The sequence below is a fragment of the Anthonomus grandis genome, chromosome 1 (genome assembly GCF_022605725.1).
Source record: "Anthonomus grandis grandis chromosome 1, icAntGran1.3, whole genome shotgun sequence".
In the NCBI taxonomy this organism is placed as follows: domain Eukaryota; kingdom Metazoa; phylum Arthropoda; class Insecta; order Coleoptera; family Curculionidae; genus Anthonomus; species Anthonomus grandis.
The window spans coordinates 51,889,912-51,908,644 of NC_065546.1; the positions used below are offsets into that span (position 1 = coordinate 51,889,912).

The 18,733-nt window shown below is 30.5% G+C and overlaps 1 protein-coding gene across 2 annotated transcripts in view; it reads left to right on the forward strand.

The window, feature by feature from the left end:
• LOC126743227 (protein fem-1 homolog CG6966) overlaps window positions 1–18,733 on the forward strand; it is a 70,843-nt gene continuing 52,110 nt past the window's right edge. Inside the window, exon 1 of one of the 2 annotated variants that reach the window (XM_050450223.1) lies at window positions 1–433. In XM_050450223.1, coding sequence (XP_050306180.1) covers window positions 374–433 — 60 coding nt within the window. In that variant the 5' untranslated portion in view covers window positions 1–373. The remainder of the gene's footprint in view (window positions 434–18,733) is intronic. The other variant, XM_050450230.1, reaches the window with a different exon arrangement.

The window sequence follows — 18,733 nt, forward strand, 5'->3', positions numbered from 1 at the left end:
GTTTAAACGAAATACCCCATTCATAAAACGCAAGGAGACGAACTTAAATAACGAAAAACAATCAACTTTGATTCCGTTGAACCGCTTCAGCTCGGGGACACCGATGGTATAATTTTTATTTTACTCGTGTCTTGTGGTAAAACAATCTCGTCGTAAAGCGGGACGGTGAATTGCTGCGATCTTGCTTTTGCTCAATTTGCATTGTGGTTTGCGGTTCAGTCTTTCGCGAACTGCTTGCCAGCAACCAGACCAGAGAATAGCCGAGTTCTTTCGAGACAACTATGGGATTCTAGTCTGCCGGTTCCGTGGTTAATCTGTATTTTATTCAGCATCAGGGATAATCTTTAGGAAAAACTGTTTGTTGCATCAAAAGATGGATTATAAAAGTGTTGTGTACAATGCTGCCAGAGATGGAAACCTCAATAGGCTAAAGGTAAGGAGTTGTTTTGTTTATATTATATAGGTATCTTTTTAGGCTGGTGTTATTTTAAGGGTTTTCATTTATCATGGTAATATTTCTTTGTAATTGGAACACCGGATTTACAAATGTTTACCATACATACATAGTGACCCTTTTAATTTAAGAAAGGGGACTTTCCCTTGTGAAATTAAAATTAGCCAAAGTTTTTTGCGAAAATAAATTCACTCTTTTTCATTAAGACATAATAGCTACGTTTACAACGCGCAGATCTATTAGGTCCATGGATCAAATGATCAAATCACTATTTTTATTTAGTACAGCCCTGTTTACAAGGATTCATTTTGAGGGTTAAATTAGTGGGGGATTATCTCTAAGATCAAAATGTCAGTTGAAGGGATTCAGTTTAGATGAAGAATTATAGGACATAATCTCTTAATCTTTAAAAGTATTATTGTGGTTAAAAAAAAATAAAAATAAACTAATAAATTTTTTTTAAGGCTTAGGCTTGTCCTTGTCTTTCTCTTCTTTATTTTTTGTACAAAAATAAAAATCATCTAAGTTAACCATTTGCTCTTGAGGGCCCCGCTAGGGAGCCCTCAAGTTTGAAGATAAATTTTAAATGGTGCTGCTCCGGAGCCCTCTAGTGCAAAGGGTTAACATCCAATAAAATGTCAAACTTGTCATTTTGGAACTTCAAGATAGGTCCTAGGTGTTCACAGGGAAAAAAATTAATTTAATCTACCCTGTTTGGAAAGCATCAAATTTGCCTATCAAATTTTAGTGCGCTGCCATTTACACTGAAAAAATAGTCTTCCTGATGTCATTTAATCCATACCAAATATTTAGTACACGCCTTGTAAAGGTAGCTAATGATATCTTAATACATCTTAATAATCTTGACAGAAAATAACTATGTTTATGGTACAGTTAATACATTTTGCCTTATAAGAAGGAGCACACACTTGACAATATCATGATTTTTAAGGAAAATTAAGACACTAGCCTATTTCTAGCAATGAAATATGCCTCATAGATTTTGGGGCTCTAACCAAGTAGCAGCAATTTTTGAAGTTCACATGATAAACTGGTCAGCTCCATTATATTCTAAAATAGAAAATGTTCTCTTTTCATGCTTTTCACCAATTCCTAGAATTTAGTAACCTTTGGGGATGAATTTTCTAATTAATAAAATTGATAATAAAAAACCTTTCAGAGAACAAAATCCATGCAATTTGTTCCCAACAATTCTCAGAAATTGAAATAAAAAAACATTAATAAAGCCAACAAAATTAAGAAATACCACAAATAATAGTATTTATTTTTACTCTTAAAGATTACACATGTATAATTTTTTTTCACAGATATTAAAGCTTGACCTTAAGTTACTGAAGGCTATAGTTATATTTATGAGTTTGATTGTGAATGCTGCATAAACCTGGCAATAATAAACATTTAAAAATATTTATAATAATATGTGTTTGCAATGTAATAATTCTTATTACTACAGTTTCTTTAAGAAAGGGCATAAAGGCAAAGGTTAGGCTACACTTTAACTCTTCACCATCCATAGTGATTCAAATATCTAATTAAAAAAATGTCCAGTATCCATATATGCCAATTTTGACATGCCATAAAAAGTCATAAAAAGAATAGTGTTGCTTATTAACATTCAAAGATTTCTCAAAAACTGGATATAGTCAAAAACTTGACAGGGGTGTAAGAAAAGAGCTCTCAAGCAGAGTCATGGAGTGATGAGACGGTTATTAAATCTGATATTTCAATTGTGTATCTGGTTTCATCTTATTAATTTTGTGAAAAGATTCTGGATTTCTAGTTTTATTTAGTTGGTAAGGAAATATAAAATAAAACATTTTATATAGATATGGCAGATTGAACTATTCAATCCAAAATATACACTTGGAAACATTACTAAGATTTCTAAGGTCAAAAACAAACTTACAAGTATTTTGCACACTGTAAATGGTAAAGTTGCTGTCAGGGATAATCTATTTTTAGGATTCTTTTATCATTAAAGGTGGCTCTGGAACATTTTGTTTTTGAATTATATCCACTGACATTCCATTCCTTCAGAATGACACAGGAAGCATGCAAATTAAGGTTCATGCCTTATGGAAAAAGATTTACATTTGAATAAAACAAAAATTCCATTTTACATTTAGCAGAAATTGAATGCAAGAACTACTGCAGAAAATAAATAATGCCTTTTTTTGTATTAAAGTTCAATTTTCTCTGTGACTAAATGCTTTTGGGTATTTACTTTATCAAGGAGAAAATCAAAAATGTATTGTGAGTAATACCCATTTATTAAAATATTAAATTAAAAAGTTGAGTGCTCACTATGAAAAATTTAGCAATTAATAATTATTCTTAAAATATAGTAATTTTGCCATAATATAAATATTCAGAATTAAAGTAAATTGACAATACCCTATCATAAAATGGAAACTCGGACCATTCTTTCATATATTCATTTTCTTGTATATTCTATTGCCTCTGGAATCTGGAAATTGGAGGATTTGCCTCCTTTTCAGCTGATTAAGTCTTAAGGCCCAGAGGATTTATAAATATAGAAGTTGTACATAAACTATTTAATTTGTATGAACCAGGGCATTATTCAGAAGTTTAATGAGGATTTAGGTACAATATAAATATTCAATACAAAATTAAATTGATAATATCCACCTGAAAAAATTAGCATTTTGCAGGTTAAAAAGAAAATTGTTTGTCAGTTGTAAAAAGATTATACATAGTACCTATAGTTATACATGTATAGTATTTGATTGCGGTATATTTTTGAATACATATTTAGTTGTGATTGTTTGTTGACACATAATATGTTTTTCTCATATACAAAAGAGATTATTCACTTTTATGTTTGATTTTAATCTCATTCATTAAATTATCAAACAGTAAGCAGCTTTTAGACCAATCACTTAAATAATAATTTATTAGAAATTTTCTGCAATCACTTACCAGCAAACATTAATGAATTTACCTCTGTAGCAATCTTTCAGCAAGTAAATTATTTCCAAATTATATATATATATATATCAAATAGTCATTAAATATTTATAAATGGTTTTATTCCAATAAAGGTGACCAATAAAAACGAGTTTGTTTATTTTGGACACACAAGAAGTAAAGTTGGTCTTGCTTATTTGACATGAAATTGATGCTAATAAAATCTTGGGTTATCTTAGGGTTTAGTTAATATTTCAAAGGTACTTTGTCTCCCTTTTACATTATTGTGTATTTAAGCTTGATTTGTCTCATGAAGATATATAAATAATTAAATGCAGTTTCAATGTTTTCAATTAATAAACTTGGATAGTAAATCCAATATATTGGTAAAATCTTTAATGAAAACGGTTGATCTCATCATACCATCACATAGTAGCCAAAAAAGTCACAAATATAATTGGCATTTGAGGTTCTTGGAAACAGAGTTCAACAATAATTCCTATTAGAGGAAGTGAGGAAATAATTTTTATTGGGCATTCATAGAGCTGTTGAAATATATAAGATGCAAATGAGACAATTTTTAAATATGGTATAAATATGAATTTTGGTGAAATGTACTAAATTAGTTATCAAATTACTTACAAATAAGGTTGCAAAGGACAAAACATATAAATACATTCTTTTCAGTTAAAGTGAACGACCCTGGTGTTTCACAAGGCACAGTTTCAGATCATATTTATTTATCTTTTATATTACTGTTGAATACAGCTGTTTGCAGATGATATTGTTTTTACAGAAGGAATAATTTTAACATACCTAATGATCTGAAAAGGATCTTTAGATAATTGTGCAATAATAGTTTAAGTGTTAAATGTAAATAAAACTAAATGTATGATATTTACTAGTGGAGCCTCTTCATTAGCCATTACATAGTCAACATCAGTTTAGAAACTTCAAGCTATCCTACAGTTTGGCAGAAAAGCAAGGTTATAGCATTATTGATTCAGGTTATCCTTTTAACCAATGCATGATGTAAGTAACTATAGAGTTGTTACAATCTTAAACTCTGTTTTTAAAGATTTTGTTGGAGATGTCATTTTTTGATAGATTATATGAATAATTTAAGCTTAATATACCTAAATGCCAGCATGGGCTTTTACCGAATAAATCGACATTAACCAATGTAATAATGATATTCCAGTTTGTTTACAAAGTGTTTAATGAGAAAAAACAAGTTGATGTAATATATACAGATATAAGAACATTATAACAGAAGCCCTGTATAAAAATAATGTCAGCGATTTACTGATTAAACTGCAGGTTGAGATCAGGAGATTCAGATCTGATATTATTATGTAACAGAATATGAATCTCACAGATTGACTAAAAATTTTAAGTGTATTTTTTGATTTGTCTGGTTCTTAGGGTAACTATTAAAATTAACCTGTACATTTGATTATTTTTGCATTTGACTATATTAAATTCGTCGTATTTTAATACAACTGTTTATGATAAGCAATTGTTATCATAGCCAAGTATTGCAATAACTCCCTACAAAACAAGTTACTGTATATCTTTATTGGCGATGTATGTATTAGAGGCCCTTGTGCTCATTTCGCTTTCAGTTTATACGAAGTGGTTGGGCCAGTCATTTTATATTAATTTTTTTATGCAACTTATGATGTATAATTTTCTTTTACTCTTTTGAAAGTTAAGTATGTTAAACAATTTTATTAATATTATGCTTTTTGTATTAGGGTTTTTTTGGTTATTGCATTTTGACATTCCTCAATTGCTCTATGGCTAACTTTACTCAGGTGAAGGAGATGTAGCAGTGCTCTGTTTTAGACTCAGAAGCTCATCTTTATGCTAATTCTGACCCTATTTAACAGGTTATGTTTAGAGCCAATAAAGACAGGTTTGTTCGCATCTATTACCTTTTATTATTATAGTTACCTTTAATATTCCTAAATCTAGATCTTTTTGGATCTCAGGATCAATTATGAAATAAAGTTCCAGAGTTATATTATTAGATCAAGTAGTATGTTAATGTGCTAGAATATATTCTGACTTTCTTCCTGGCAAGATATTACTCACACTTGATGACAACTTTTGTATACGATTTTTATCTCTGTTGTCTAAACAAGGGCCATACACAGTATCACAAACGTTAAAATGAGAAAGAATGAGAGAGTCGCACAGCATTCGCTTAGTATCCACATTTAACTTATGGCACTGCGGATATAAAGTTTTCAACATTGAATAGGCTTTCTGCAATTTTGATGTCACATGATATGAGAATCTTAATCCTACATCAATGTACAAACCGAGATTTTTGCAAATATTTTGAAATACGATAGGCTCGTTATTAATTTGTATCTTTAAATTTTCCAATAGGTGCTGCCTTAAATTTTGTTTGGTAAACAACATCGCAACAGATTTCTTAGGGTTTAACTGTAAGCCATGTTTTACAGATAAATTATATAGACTTCACAAGTCTTCATTTAAACAGTCACTGAGTATCATCAGCATAACTATGATGTTTAGTATACATTAAATATTTAAACAAAACGCACGTATAAATAAAAAAAATAGGAACACTGCCCTGAGGAACTCCCATAACTACAGCCATTACAGTCTTCTGAAAAATTGTCATTTAAACAAACTCTTTGCTTTCGATGCGTGATAAAGTTTTCCACGAGTTTCATTGCAGCATTAGAAAATCCTACAAAGCCAAGTATCGACAATAAAAGCTCGTGGTTAAGCATATCGAAAGCTTTGGCTATAATCTAGCATCACTAGTACAACGGATTCGTTTTCATCTAAAGATCGAATAATATTATTCGTCACATCGCATAGAGCGGTCGCAGAGCTATGATGAGAACGGAATCCAGACTGCTTCAAAGGAATGATGGAATTGCTGTTTAAAAACAATGTAATTTGCTGCTCAAGACATCTCTCTAGAACCTTCGATAATATAGGCAGAAATTGTCGAAAGTTGCTAAATTATTTTGGATTTTTTACTTTGGGCAATGGAAATATATTAGCTAGTTTCCAACTGGTCGGAAATATATTTGATGTTATGCATGAATTTATCAAATGAGTAATATGTGGTATTATAAATGGACAACAGAGCAATATAAACTCCAAGTTTAAATTATCACAACCGATTGCTTTTGACTTAATATAATTATTTGACTTAAGGCTGTCTTGATGTATTTTTGTTTGTTTTCTTATTGTTGTTAAAATGTTGCAATAATAAAGATGCATCTGAATTTAAAATGTCTTTCATATTGTACTTTCACTTGACTTCTTTAGGTTAACTTTTAGAAGTTATCCACTAATATTAATATGCATTTGCATGCATCAGCTAGATATCTGATAAAAATGTTGCGTACAACTTGATAAAGGACCAAGCATAATTTGTTATGACAAAAATCAATCAATTTTCCACTGTAAATTGCTTAAAATTAAGGTTTCTTTAACCTGCATAGTGGTAAATTAAGATAAATTAAGCTTTTTGGAATTTAATAAGTTTAAAGGAAATTTGTGAGGTTTATCAGATTTTTGGCCATACTATACCGACAAATTATAAATTTCAAAAAAGCCTATCCTTAAACTGAAAAATTAACTTTCCACTGTTGAATGTGACTAATCAGGGCCATAAAAAAATAATGTGCTTAGCCAAAATATTAATGCTAGTTATTAACCCACAAATTTACATAATATATTTGCCCTAAATTAGTGTATTTATGTTAATTTTTGCTCAGGACACTTGTTCATAAAACAATAGTATTTATGAATAACCATATTAGTCATCTTTGCCTTTTGAATATTTATAGCTTACCATAATTCGGAACCTAGTTGTATAGGATTAGGTAATAAAAAAATCTATTGTTTGTGTCACATTCAAGTATATAAACCAGGTTGAATAAAATTGCATTTTTCTTGAATACTGTATTATTCAATAAAACAATCGGAACAAAGTATGCATACCCTAATTTAAACCCGCAGTTATGGTGTAGCTCTGGTAAGTAGAATTCTTAAAAGCAGTAAAACCTGATTGTAGTTCCAGTGGGTTCGATTATGCCACTAAGTGTCTCCTAATACATTTATTATTGTTTACGTAATGACCCCATATGTACTATTACAGAATACAGGAAGTAATGTCCAGCCAGTAAGAGATTTACTTTCTTCGATAGTACATGATTGTCGGGCGAATTAACTGTAGGTGTTTTTGGTAAATGCAGTGCCATTGTGATTTTAATCTGTTTTCGTTGAATAAATTTGATGAGTTTATCTGTGTAATATTAATACATAAATCCACACTTTCTTAAGGTAAGAAGGGCTATAGTCAGTAATTATCTTAGAATATAATCGTTTATATTAGATAAAATTCCGCGCAAGGCCTTTCTTAATTGTTACGTAACCGGTCCTATTGGACGGTCGGGCTTTTATTATTTATAGGGATAATGTGGACATTGTAACACACAATAATAAATCTTACATAACTTTTAACTCTATACAAAATATTATAACATTTACATATGTTGAGCCTAGCTGCTCATAACAATTTTTCCCACACTTATTGGTGTCACTCAAATCCCAAGTAACTGATACACCATTTTATGAAAATTTGAAACAATGCAACATTGGCCAGTTAAAAAGTGTTATTACTAAACCTGCTGGAAATTCTTGGTTTCACAAGAAGAATTTTATTTAGCAAAAAATTACAAAAGTAAAGGAATTATTTTGTGTAAAAATGCAATGGGATATATATATATATATATATATATAAATAAAAAACTATTGTTTTCTGTTGCTCTGAGTAGTCTATAAAGAAAGGTTTGATCTTTAGCCTTTGCCGTTTTTTAGGAAACTCTAAATTTCACTTTGTGGCTATTCCAAAAACACTTTCACACCTCAACGGATTGGAAAGAGCAACGTTTATATATATCTACTAATTTATAATTGTTTTTGTAATTTAAGTTTTTATCTTTTATAGTAGTATTAAGAGAAGAAGAATAGAATTTCTAGAATTCGCCTGTGTTTTTTAAATATTTGCCTTTAAATTTACTCTCAAAATGTACTGTCTAATTAGACAAATTCCCCTTTGAAACTAGCTGATAAGAAATTTTTCACCCTATGTTATCTCTACCCTTACATATAAAATCCTAATTTTTCTCCACTCAACATCTTCAAATTTTCTCCACTATTCCTCTCCTAACTTCCTCCTTAATCAAATTTTGGATACTTATTTTTCCTGCAAGTTCTCCTTTGTAGTTGTCCCCAAATCAACTCGATAGGATTAAATATACAATAATACGGAGGATGTCTGGGGATGTATGACCATACTTTTTAGCTATGTTATCTACTACATACTACTTTTCCCATTATTTGGTATTTACAACTTTCAATAATTGTTTCTTTGTATTAGATTCGTGAAAATAGAGATCATGTTTTAATCAAAATGTCTCAATTTCCAATTTATTTGAAGATGTGTTTGGGATTTTTTCAGAAAGCCTTGAATGGTATGATGCATTATCCATAACAATTGCACTGTTTTCCTTTAAATTTGGAATTAATGTTTTCTCAAACCAGGTTTCAAATATATTCATGCATGTTTTTATGATAGTCCACATTGCACTCTTCTATTTTTTTGCCGCACAATTTCAGTCCATCTTTCACCCAACCTTCTTTTGAACCACAATGAATAATGATAATCCGAGATCCCCCGTTTGGTGGAACATCTTTTAGCACATATTTGTTAGAACTATCAGTCCAACCCTTTTTTGCCGTGTCATGTGTATCATACCATGTTTCGTCTAAATAATATATGGATATTTCTCCCTCCCAATTTTTTTAAATTTTCTCCAAATATTCTATATGCCACCTGGCAATTCGAGTACTTTCCATTACAGCAGCCCTTTTGTTAACCATCTTAAACTTAAATCCAAGTTTTATCGGGTATCTCCGCAAGGTTGAAACTGAGAAATGTTTGTCCCTTGCTGATAAGGTGTCCTTAACCATCTCTATGGTCACAACCTCATTGTTTTTGTATTTAGAATACACAATTTCCCTTTGCAATTTGGCAATATCTTCTTTTGCCAAATTTTCCTGCCTATTTTCCCAGGGTCGAAACATTTTAAGGTCTTTAGGTATAATACCAAAACAAATCCAATCACACAAATAAAAAAAACACACTTCCTCACAGTAAAAACTGCAAAAAAATTAGGCGAATACTAATATCTGGGTACGGCCCCGTAATCCTCAAAATCAGTGGGTTAGAGAGAGATACACAATCACTTGCACAGCCTAAAGTAGGACTGGTTAAAAAGAGGCGCGAAGTCTGTGAGTGCTGGGAGTGTTTTAAATGTTTTGTGAAATGCTTGGATTTTAGTCCGCGGTCAATTTTTTGATATTGCTTTCTTGTGATATTATTTCCTTCCTAAAATGGACATTTTCGAAAGAAAAATAGAAAAATAAAAAATTGTGTAAAACATGGGCTTTTACGTATATTTAAAATGATTTCATAGATAAATTATATTAAATTTTGCCATTTAAACATATATATCATGCGACGATAAATACGACATGGGCGCACGGACTATTTAGTGCGGCATCTGCGTCACATCAAAGATTCTAATAGATCTCCTCTGAACTAAACTTTATCTTTTTTTTATTTTCTTGAATCCGGCATACGCACGTAAAACAGATTAAGATCTCGGAATTCAACAATCGCGTGATTATTGTGATTTGCAATTTAAATATAAAATACCTGAAAAAAAACATTAACCAGAATAATTTCTTGTTGTCTAGTTTATATTAATCATTATTAATATTCAAGTAATATCAGCCGGGACTTTGGACTTGTGGTACCATAGACAGTTTTCTCTGTCACACATGCAGGGCAAACAGGCTGTAATAATGAGGGTCTCTTAAGTGAATATATTGGGAATATTATTACTTATGGTAATATAATGTGTACCAAATTGATAGACATTATGTTAAGTGGGGGAACTAAAAAAATAACGTAGAGAAATAATTAACAACCATATTACAATATACCCTTTATTTTGCACAACTCCACCTAAATCTCCTAAATCTTTGTCTCCTAATCTAAACACATTTGGCTAATAAAACAAAAATAAAAATACAATTGACATATTTAGTACCTTTGGATATTTAGTTCTTGGGTATTTAATTAACTCTATTTGATACATTGGATTATTTAAAATCAATTTCAAATCAAAACATGCCTTATCATCAAATGATCAGACAAAAATCATTGAGAAAAACTGAAATTTTAATTTAAAGTCACATAAAAGCAAATATTGTATAAAGCATAGTTATATGCTACTAAATGATAGTGATAACACACTAGTAAATTAGTGTCTTCCATTTAAATTCCTCATAATGTCTAAGTTTGGGAAGTATAAGGATATGTGATCATTTATTTGCCTTATAAATAAATAACCTTTTCAGACTATTTGTGGGCGTGGGTAAGAAAGTTTTTTGTTATTGATCAGTATAATTTAAAAAAACAAATATGTATTTACTATCAATAATAAATGATATGATTTCATTGTCCAAGAAGTCACAGCTGCATGATTCTCTTAATCCACAAGTCGTTTAATTGCATTTTTATTTAATTTTAATATAGGACCAAATATAGAACCACTGAAAGTTACCCCATAAGGATCTTTCATTTAATATATATCTTCTTTGGATATACAAAGCATTACACCCCAAAGTAAAAAAATATGACACTTTCTAACAAAATGTATAGTTTGTCGTTCTTATATCTTGACTTTATAAAGTACAAATATTTAGTAAATAAAAACAGTGAAATATCCTCAGAATCTTTTGTTCCAAAGAAATTGTCTTGCCTTCTTCTGTTATCATTAATACTCACTCTTAAGGTTCAGCTATACAAAAATCTTTCTTAGCTAACCCCGTCATTGCCTTCAGTCACAGAAACATGACTAACGTTCGCTGTATTAAGTATAAGAAAAACTCCGATTCTAAAGCTTACCAATGCATAAGCTTTATTAATAGAACGCTTCTTTATTTTCTTCAATTTAGTCTGGATTTAGATTACGCAGATTTTTTTTATTTGTGGAGATTAAAAAAATCGGCAGGTGTAAGTCATTGTACCAATGCATCTGCTAGTCAAACTCATTTAACCTCGGTCAACTCAAAGAAAGTTCAAATATAACTCGCAAGAATTAATCCCAGTTATAATTAGAAATCTTTTGTCTTTTTCAGAAGATTCCAGGTTCATTGCACCAAGGCTATCCTAATCATTATTTATAAAATGCATTATAATAGTAAATTTGTTTTCAGCTAAAATCGTGAACAAACTAATGATGAAGTATATTAATGTGGCACAATAGTAAAGGAATCTTTTTTGGTTTGGTCTTAGAAACACGACAATGCCTAACTTTAATTTTTGCAAAATGTGTACAATCTGTACCTTTTCCAAAATTCCGCAGTAGCCATATGCTTCTAATGCGCCGTATGTTAGTCGGCAGCTGTCCTTCGTTTATCTAAAAATACTTTTGCTTTTAGGTGATTTTTAGGCGTGCAATGTTTCTTTGTTAATTAGTTTTTATTTTGGAATGTAAATTATAATTACCATTGATAGTTACATTTTCATAGTAAAGTATGTTCTTAATTTTGAGTATCTTAATTAGATTGAATCGGAGAGTTCTAAGAAGAAAACGTTTAGAATTAAAAACAATAGACTGAGGCACATAAACATCCATTGCCAAAATCTGCTTTGGTGTAGTCTCATTTTTAATAATCGGACTAGATAAAACCAAATCAAGTCGATAAATTAAATATTGTTTTCAAATAGTAAAAGGAAAGGCACTGAGTAAAACTCAACACTCTCCTATCCATCGTATTTTCAACTTTCAATAGGACACACTGCAGAGAAAGAAGATGTAATTTTTGTTTGTTTTTGAAAATGTGGAATACAAAAGCATAGGCATATAGACACAAGGAACTGAATGCAATAAAGTAATTGGTGATATTTATAATATTTAATTATATAATAGTCAAAATTAATATAAGTTTGTTCTGTGTAATTATTCAGATTTCTTGATATGTAAGGAGCTAATATAACCTTTTTTTAACACATACCAGATAGATTTTTTTTCTAAAAGAGAGTAAGTTATTGATTTTTTAGATATTTCTCTATTGTTCAAAAAGAAAAGCTGTTCAGTATATTATACTAGTGCTATCGAAAATACTTTTTATGAAAGACGAGGTAATTAATAAAACATATTTTTTTATAAAAATATAAACCGTGGAGTTTGCTTCCTGAAAAGGGTAGCATTGCATTCCTTCTAGAAAAGTATTGACAACAGTTGACTTTGATGACTAATGATATGTGATGAAACTAATAACTTTATGGAGTTAGTTAGTTGAGAACTTAAATCTCACTTTCTTTATCAGCACTTAAATATGAAAATACAGTGTAAACTGACAACAACACGTAAGTCTTATATATTAGATTCCGGGATTCCCTTTTAAAATATATACATATATATTTTTTTAGACTCATCAACATAGTCACTTTTAAGAATGATTTTGCTCTCAAAATAGCCTTCTCCCTAATAAATCAAATCAAATATGCTTTATTTTCACATAACATAAAAATTTTGTTGACAAAGCTGACTTAAATATAGAGTAAACAAACATACAATAAAAGAAACAAATGGGAACACATAAACAATAAATTGATCAATAAAATTAAAATATCAGAATTTATAAAACTTTTATATACACTAAAAGCTCTTTATTCGCGGGGTATACGTTCCGTAAATATGCCGCGAATAAATAAACCGTGAATATGGAATGGTAATTTATATGGGATTATAGGGGATACGTTCCTAGGTGACAAAATATCAAACAAGTACATACATACATATATAAAAAATGAATTTAATTGGAGTTTTTGACCATATTGATTAATTATTACCTTCAGGCTTTTTTCTTGCTTGGCATTTTTTAAAAGCTTCTTCAATTCATATACTGTTATTCAGCAGTGGCATTAGCAATTTGCCTCTTAAAAATAAGACTTCGTTCCATAGATGGATCAATTTTCATAAAAAAATCACAAAGTTCATTTGCCATTCTTAAACTTTCGCTAAGATTTTTTGAATTAAGTGTCACGTTTCTAGTGCTTGTTGAAGCCTCTTCTTCAATAGGCGGCGAATTTAACATTTCCTCCAAGTCCGTTTTAGTCAAATCTTCATCTTGCGATTCAAACAACGTCTGAATGTCACTTGATTCTATGTGTTCGAAGCCATCTTGTCCTATTTCATTCGCAATTTCGGCTATGTTTGCAGTCAAAGTTTGAATTTGCACAGATTCTTCGTCATCTCCTGAAGTCAGAGCGGCCTGTGTCAAAGGAACCAATACGGCGGCGATATCATTTAACAATATACATTGGGTAGTTGTAATAAGGTCAATTTTACCTTTTTATTGGTCCATTTGACGATGCGTTTAAGGATATTCCGTTGAATGTTTTTTATTAATATACAGTGACCGCCTAAAGTTCCGCATAAATTCGATAAAAATTAAAGACATGATTTTTTGAGAAAACGCTCGGACCCGTCGATTTTTATTTTAAGTTGCGCATTATTTCACATAAGTTTTTGTATACAGGGTGGAGTAATATATGAAGCAAAAAAAGATATGACGTCATCGGTCATTTTTTTAAATGGAATGTTATATTTTTTATTGCATTTATGAAATATAGGCGAAATTCCAAGCAAGTTTCGTATAACACACCTTATCTCAAAACTCAACTGTTCTTTTTTTTTGTTCCATCCATACAAAAATTTATATGAAATAATGCGCAACTTAAAATAAAAATCGACGGGTCCGAGCGTTTTTTCAAAAAATCATGTCTCAATTTTTATCGAATTTATGCGGAACTTTAGGCGGTCACTGTATATGCACCGACGTACTGATTCGATCCGCGAATAAAGAAATTTTTAGCCGCGAATATAGGAATTGGGTCGCATTTTTTTAATCCGCGAATAGTGAAAACGCGAATAAAGGAATCGCGAATAAACAGCTTTTACTGTATCACATAAGAAAGCATAATAAAAACCTTTAAAATAGTAGTAACTAAAATTGGTCAAAATCTGTGTCGTAATTATTCATCATGCAATACTGTAAAGACCACCTTATATCAACTTTTTTTTGCACCAAATCTGAACCTCCTATAGAAAGGCAATAAAGACAAAGTCAAATTAACTTAAAAATGGCCCCAGAAGTATTCTTGTATAGTGTAGTAGCCTTTTACAACTAACATTCTTTCTTACCTTTCTGCTAAATAACAATGGGAACAGTCTTACGAAGCGGCCATATGGAAGATATTTTTTTACTTTCGTAAAAAAATTATTTTTTGGTTAAGGAAGATGTAGGGATTGATAAATTTATATTATATGAGGAGCTAGTATTATTAAAATTTTATTTTTCTTTCAACAGCTTTTTCAACCACAAATCTTGACACATTTTTTCACTTTAAGTTTTTTAAGGAATTCGTCTACCACTGCATCTTTACTAAATATGGTAGATTTCCTGTTAGCAACCTTGGACACTTTATTACGATGGTCAATAAAGTAATTTAATTGGAGATGAAAAAATATGATTTGACTCTTGACAGTGACTCCCCAAAGGATTTAACAAAACCTTTATCATGAGCAAGAATGTAGGTTACAGTGGTTACTTTCTCTGCAAACACCGTCTAAAAAATATCAAATTTTTCCTGATGAAAAGAGGTGAAAAGTTATCAATTTGGCAGAAAGAATATCATGGAACACACAATCAAAGAGTATGTATAATGAGATTAATGTAGCCTCTCTTTTCTGGATGTAAGAGACTCAAGGATTCCTTCTTTGCTACTCAATACTTTTTTGAACCCAAATTGGATGGATTTATAAACACGTTTTTATTCTGCTTAATAAGTGAAGTAAAAGTGTATCTAATTCTATAAGAAATTGCTTCTAAGAGAAGGTATGCATTGACCTAACCGTTTGCATTAAAACAGCATTTTCAAAAAGCTTTTTCTCAGAAATCTGTCAAGACAAATAATCAATCTGTATTATGAAAAAGATTCCGCTATTGTTGTATTTTATACAAAATATGTGGATAAATCTGTATACCTATTCAAACTACTTAATCGACTTACAATATACATCTACATTTCCTTGACTTCAAAAAATCAACCGTAAACATTATTTGATCGCAGTAAAGTTCCTACTGCGCATTTTTAATTCAAAGCACATCATTCTGTAAACACGTATCTTATCTTTTATTTGTTGAGTATCTGTGCTGGTAATAACATTATATATGAACACAAAACAGTTCTCAGTTGATTACCACATATTTAGTAGTAAGACAATTAGGCTAGATGCATAATAACGTCTTAAATTGAATTCTCGATTACTATTAATTAATGAAATTAGCTTTAAAAGTCTTCTGATTACAAGAAAATCCTATATTTTTGTTTTATAAGGGGTAGGCTTAATATAAAGCATAAATCCGATTATCTTTATTCAAGGAAATCCGCCAATTACTCGTTCATGATAACATGCATTCTTTACCGTTCTCGTTTCATATGGTATTACTTATTATAATAATTAACGTATTATTGTGCATATCAATATTAATCAACTAAATCGTGAATTGTTTCCTAGGTCAGTTTGTTTTGTATAACAATCATATTATGTTAATATTGCATTTACACTAAGTTCTTCCTACTTTTTGTTGCTTTGTCTTAACGGTTACCAGTAAATTATTTTTTAATACTGATGTGCTATGAAAATTACATATCTCAATATATAATTAGATTTTGTAAGAAATGAGTTTTTATTTAACCCTGGAAGGCAAGTGCTGTATTTAATTTTTCTAGTCTAAGCAAAGGTTTTATAATTATAATTAAATATGAGAACAAGGCTTAGTGAATAACGCCTCATATGTATTCAGTAAATTCTGCAAGCTGTTGTGGAGGATATTGCTTGGTTTTTCATAGGGAGAAGGACAAAGGGTTGTTTTTCATATAAAGCATATATATAGTCAATAAATTCACGAAGTTTACATGCTAAAGTAAGTTTTACCGAAGAACTTTGCATACCAATGATCGTCTATTTTTTTTAGGTATGATTTTATGATTTGCATTAGTGTAGGGGAAGGAACCCTCGTTGTACGAAGTGCTTTAAGGTTTCTGTACCTTGGTTTTTGGTATATGACACTGATGATCATAAGATAGTTAAATTTGTGAAGGTTTTCCATTTGAAAATTTTTTAATCATTTGTTTTTAATCGATAAGTTAAATTAACTTCTTCATGAACTATTTAGAATAATATTTGCCATTTACTGCACTTTTTATAACTATATCTTTGTATTTATCTGCACAACTTCTAGGAAAAGTGTGTATCTTTAAAATCACAGTATACTGTTGGTATGAAATTCTAAGCGCGGGAGTAGAGACGAAGAACGTTGGCCTTTAATATTCTATTTCTGGTTATTTATGAATTTTGGAATTTTGACTTCATCTCCAGCATTGGGGCTTCTGAATCATCAAAACTATCATAAAATCCACGATGAACTTCGTTCGTAAACATAGTTAGTTGCATGAGCAAGACAGTTAACATCCGGCTGAACAATTTGTGTTATGCAGATGTTACAATACTTCTCAGCAAAAATGAAAGACTTTCAGAAAATCTCATCACAGCTAATCGAGAATATAGTGTAACAATATGTTCAAGTGTATGATATCATAGAAGCATAATGGAATATTATTTATTTCTTCAACTGCCTGGAAGAGACACATTTTTTTCTTATTTCAGGCAGTTGATAGGTAGTGTTGTGAGCAATGGAACGTTCCCGTTTATTCTCGAAGAATGTTCGCGAACGTTCACGACTTTTTTCGTGACGTTTATTCTCAAGAGCACGAATGAGCATGAATCCGAACGTTCCCCAAAAATGTGAACGTTTCCATAGCGTTAAAGAGTCAAAGTATAAGCTCAAATACCGGCCAGCCAAACACCTCTACCAATTTAATAGAACCGAAATCAAAAAAAATTAAACTCACTACCAAATCTGGGGCTGAAATTAATACCATTGAGGATGATTCTTCTGAGTCTGACGAGTCTGAATTTGATTTAACGGAAATTCTGAGTGATTTAAAATCAAGCGAGCGCGAAAAGGGACAGGATAGTTCGGAGGAGAGTTCCTAAATAGGTTGTTTGAAAGTTTAACTTAATAAATAGAACATAAATAAACACAAACATTTTTAATTTCCGATATTTTCCTAATATGTTTCCTTTGCATTTTTTTCATTTATGCTCGTATGTGCTGAAAATTCTCGTTCGTGCTCGTTCATGCTCGAGGGACGTTCTCGAAAAATAAATTCTCGAGCATTTTACAACACTATTGATAGGAACAAAATATGTTTAAGTGCGTGATTACTAAGAAACATAATGAAACATTATTTCTGTCTTCAACTACCTAGAAGGGAAACATTATTTTGTTATTCCAGGCAGTTGATAGAAATGAAATATGTTCAACTGTGTGATATCAAAGGGACATTATAAAATATTGTTTCTTTTTTTAACTGCCTGAAAAAGAAACATTATTTTGTTATTTCAAGCAGTTGATAGGAACAAAATATGTTTAAGTGCCTAATTTGTAATGAATATAATGAAACATTATTTCTTTCTTAATTACTTAGAAGGGAAATATTATTTAGTTATTCCAGACAGTTGATAGAAATAAAATATGTTCAAGTGCCTGATATCTAAGAAACATAATGAAACATTATTTCTTTCTACAATTACGTAGTTACCAGTGAACATCAGTATACTGGAATGAGTCGAAAGAAAGTACATCGGTTCCATAGGCTTTTAGTCAGGAATAAACATTTAAGAGAACCGAAGTGAAAGTTTTAAGAAGGATGGAGAAAGATGTAGAGATCCTGTATGAACTGAAAAAGGAAAAGTGGCAAGGAAAAACATGTATTGGAAGGGGGAATATTTTAACCTAGAAACATCAAAGATGGCAATTTCTCTATTATATATATTATATATCTGTATTTATATAAAATTAATAGTTGCTCCGATTATGTCTTTGTTTTCAAAAAATGTACGATCAAACGATTCCTGAACGTCATGTAACAATAAAAACCTTTATTAGTCACAAGAACATAAATCTGCTCCTCTATGTAGTAACAAGATTCACAACTATGCCTTTGTATTTATCTATTTTATGTCTATGTAAATTCGCATAGTATGTAATCATCAGAGTCAT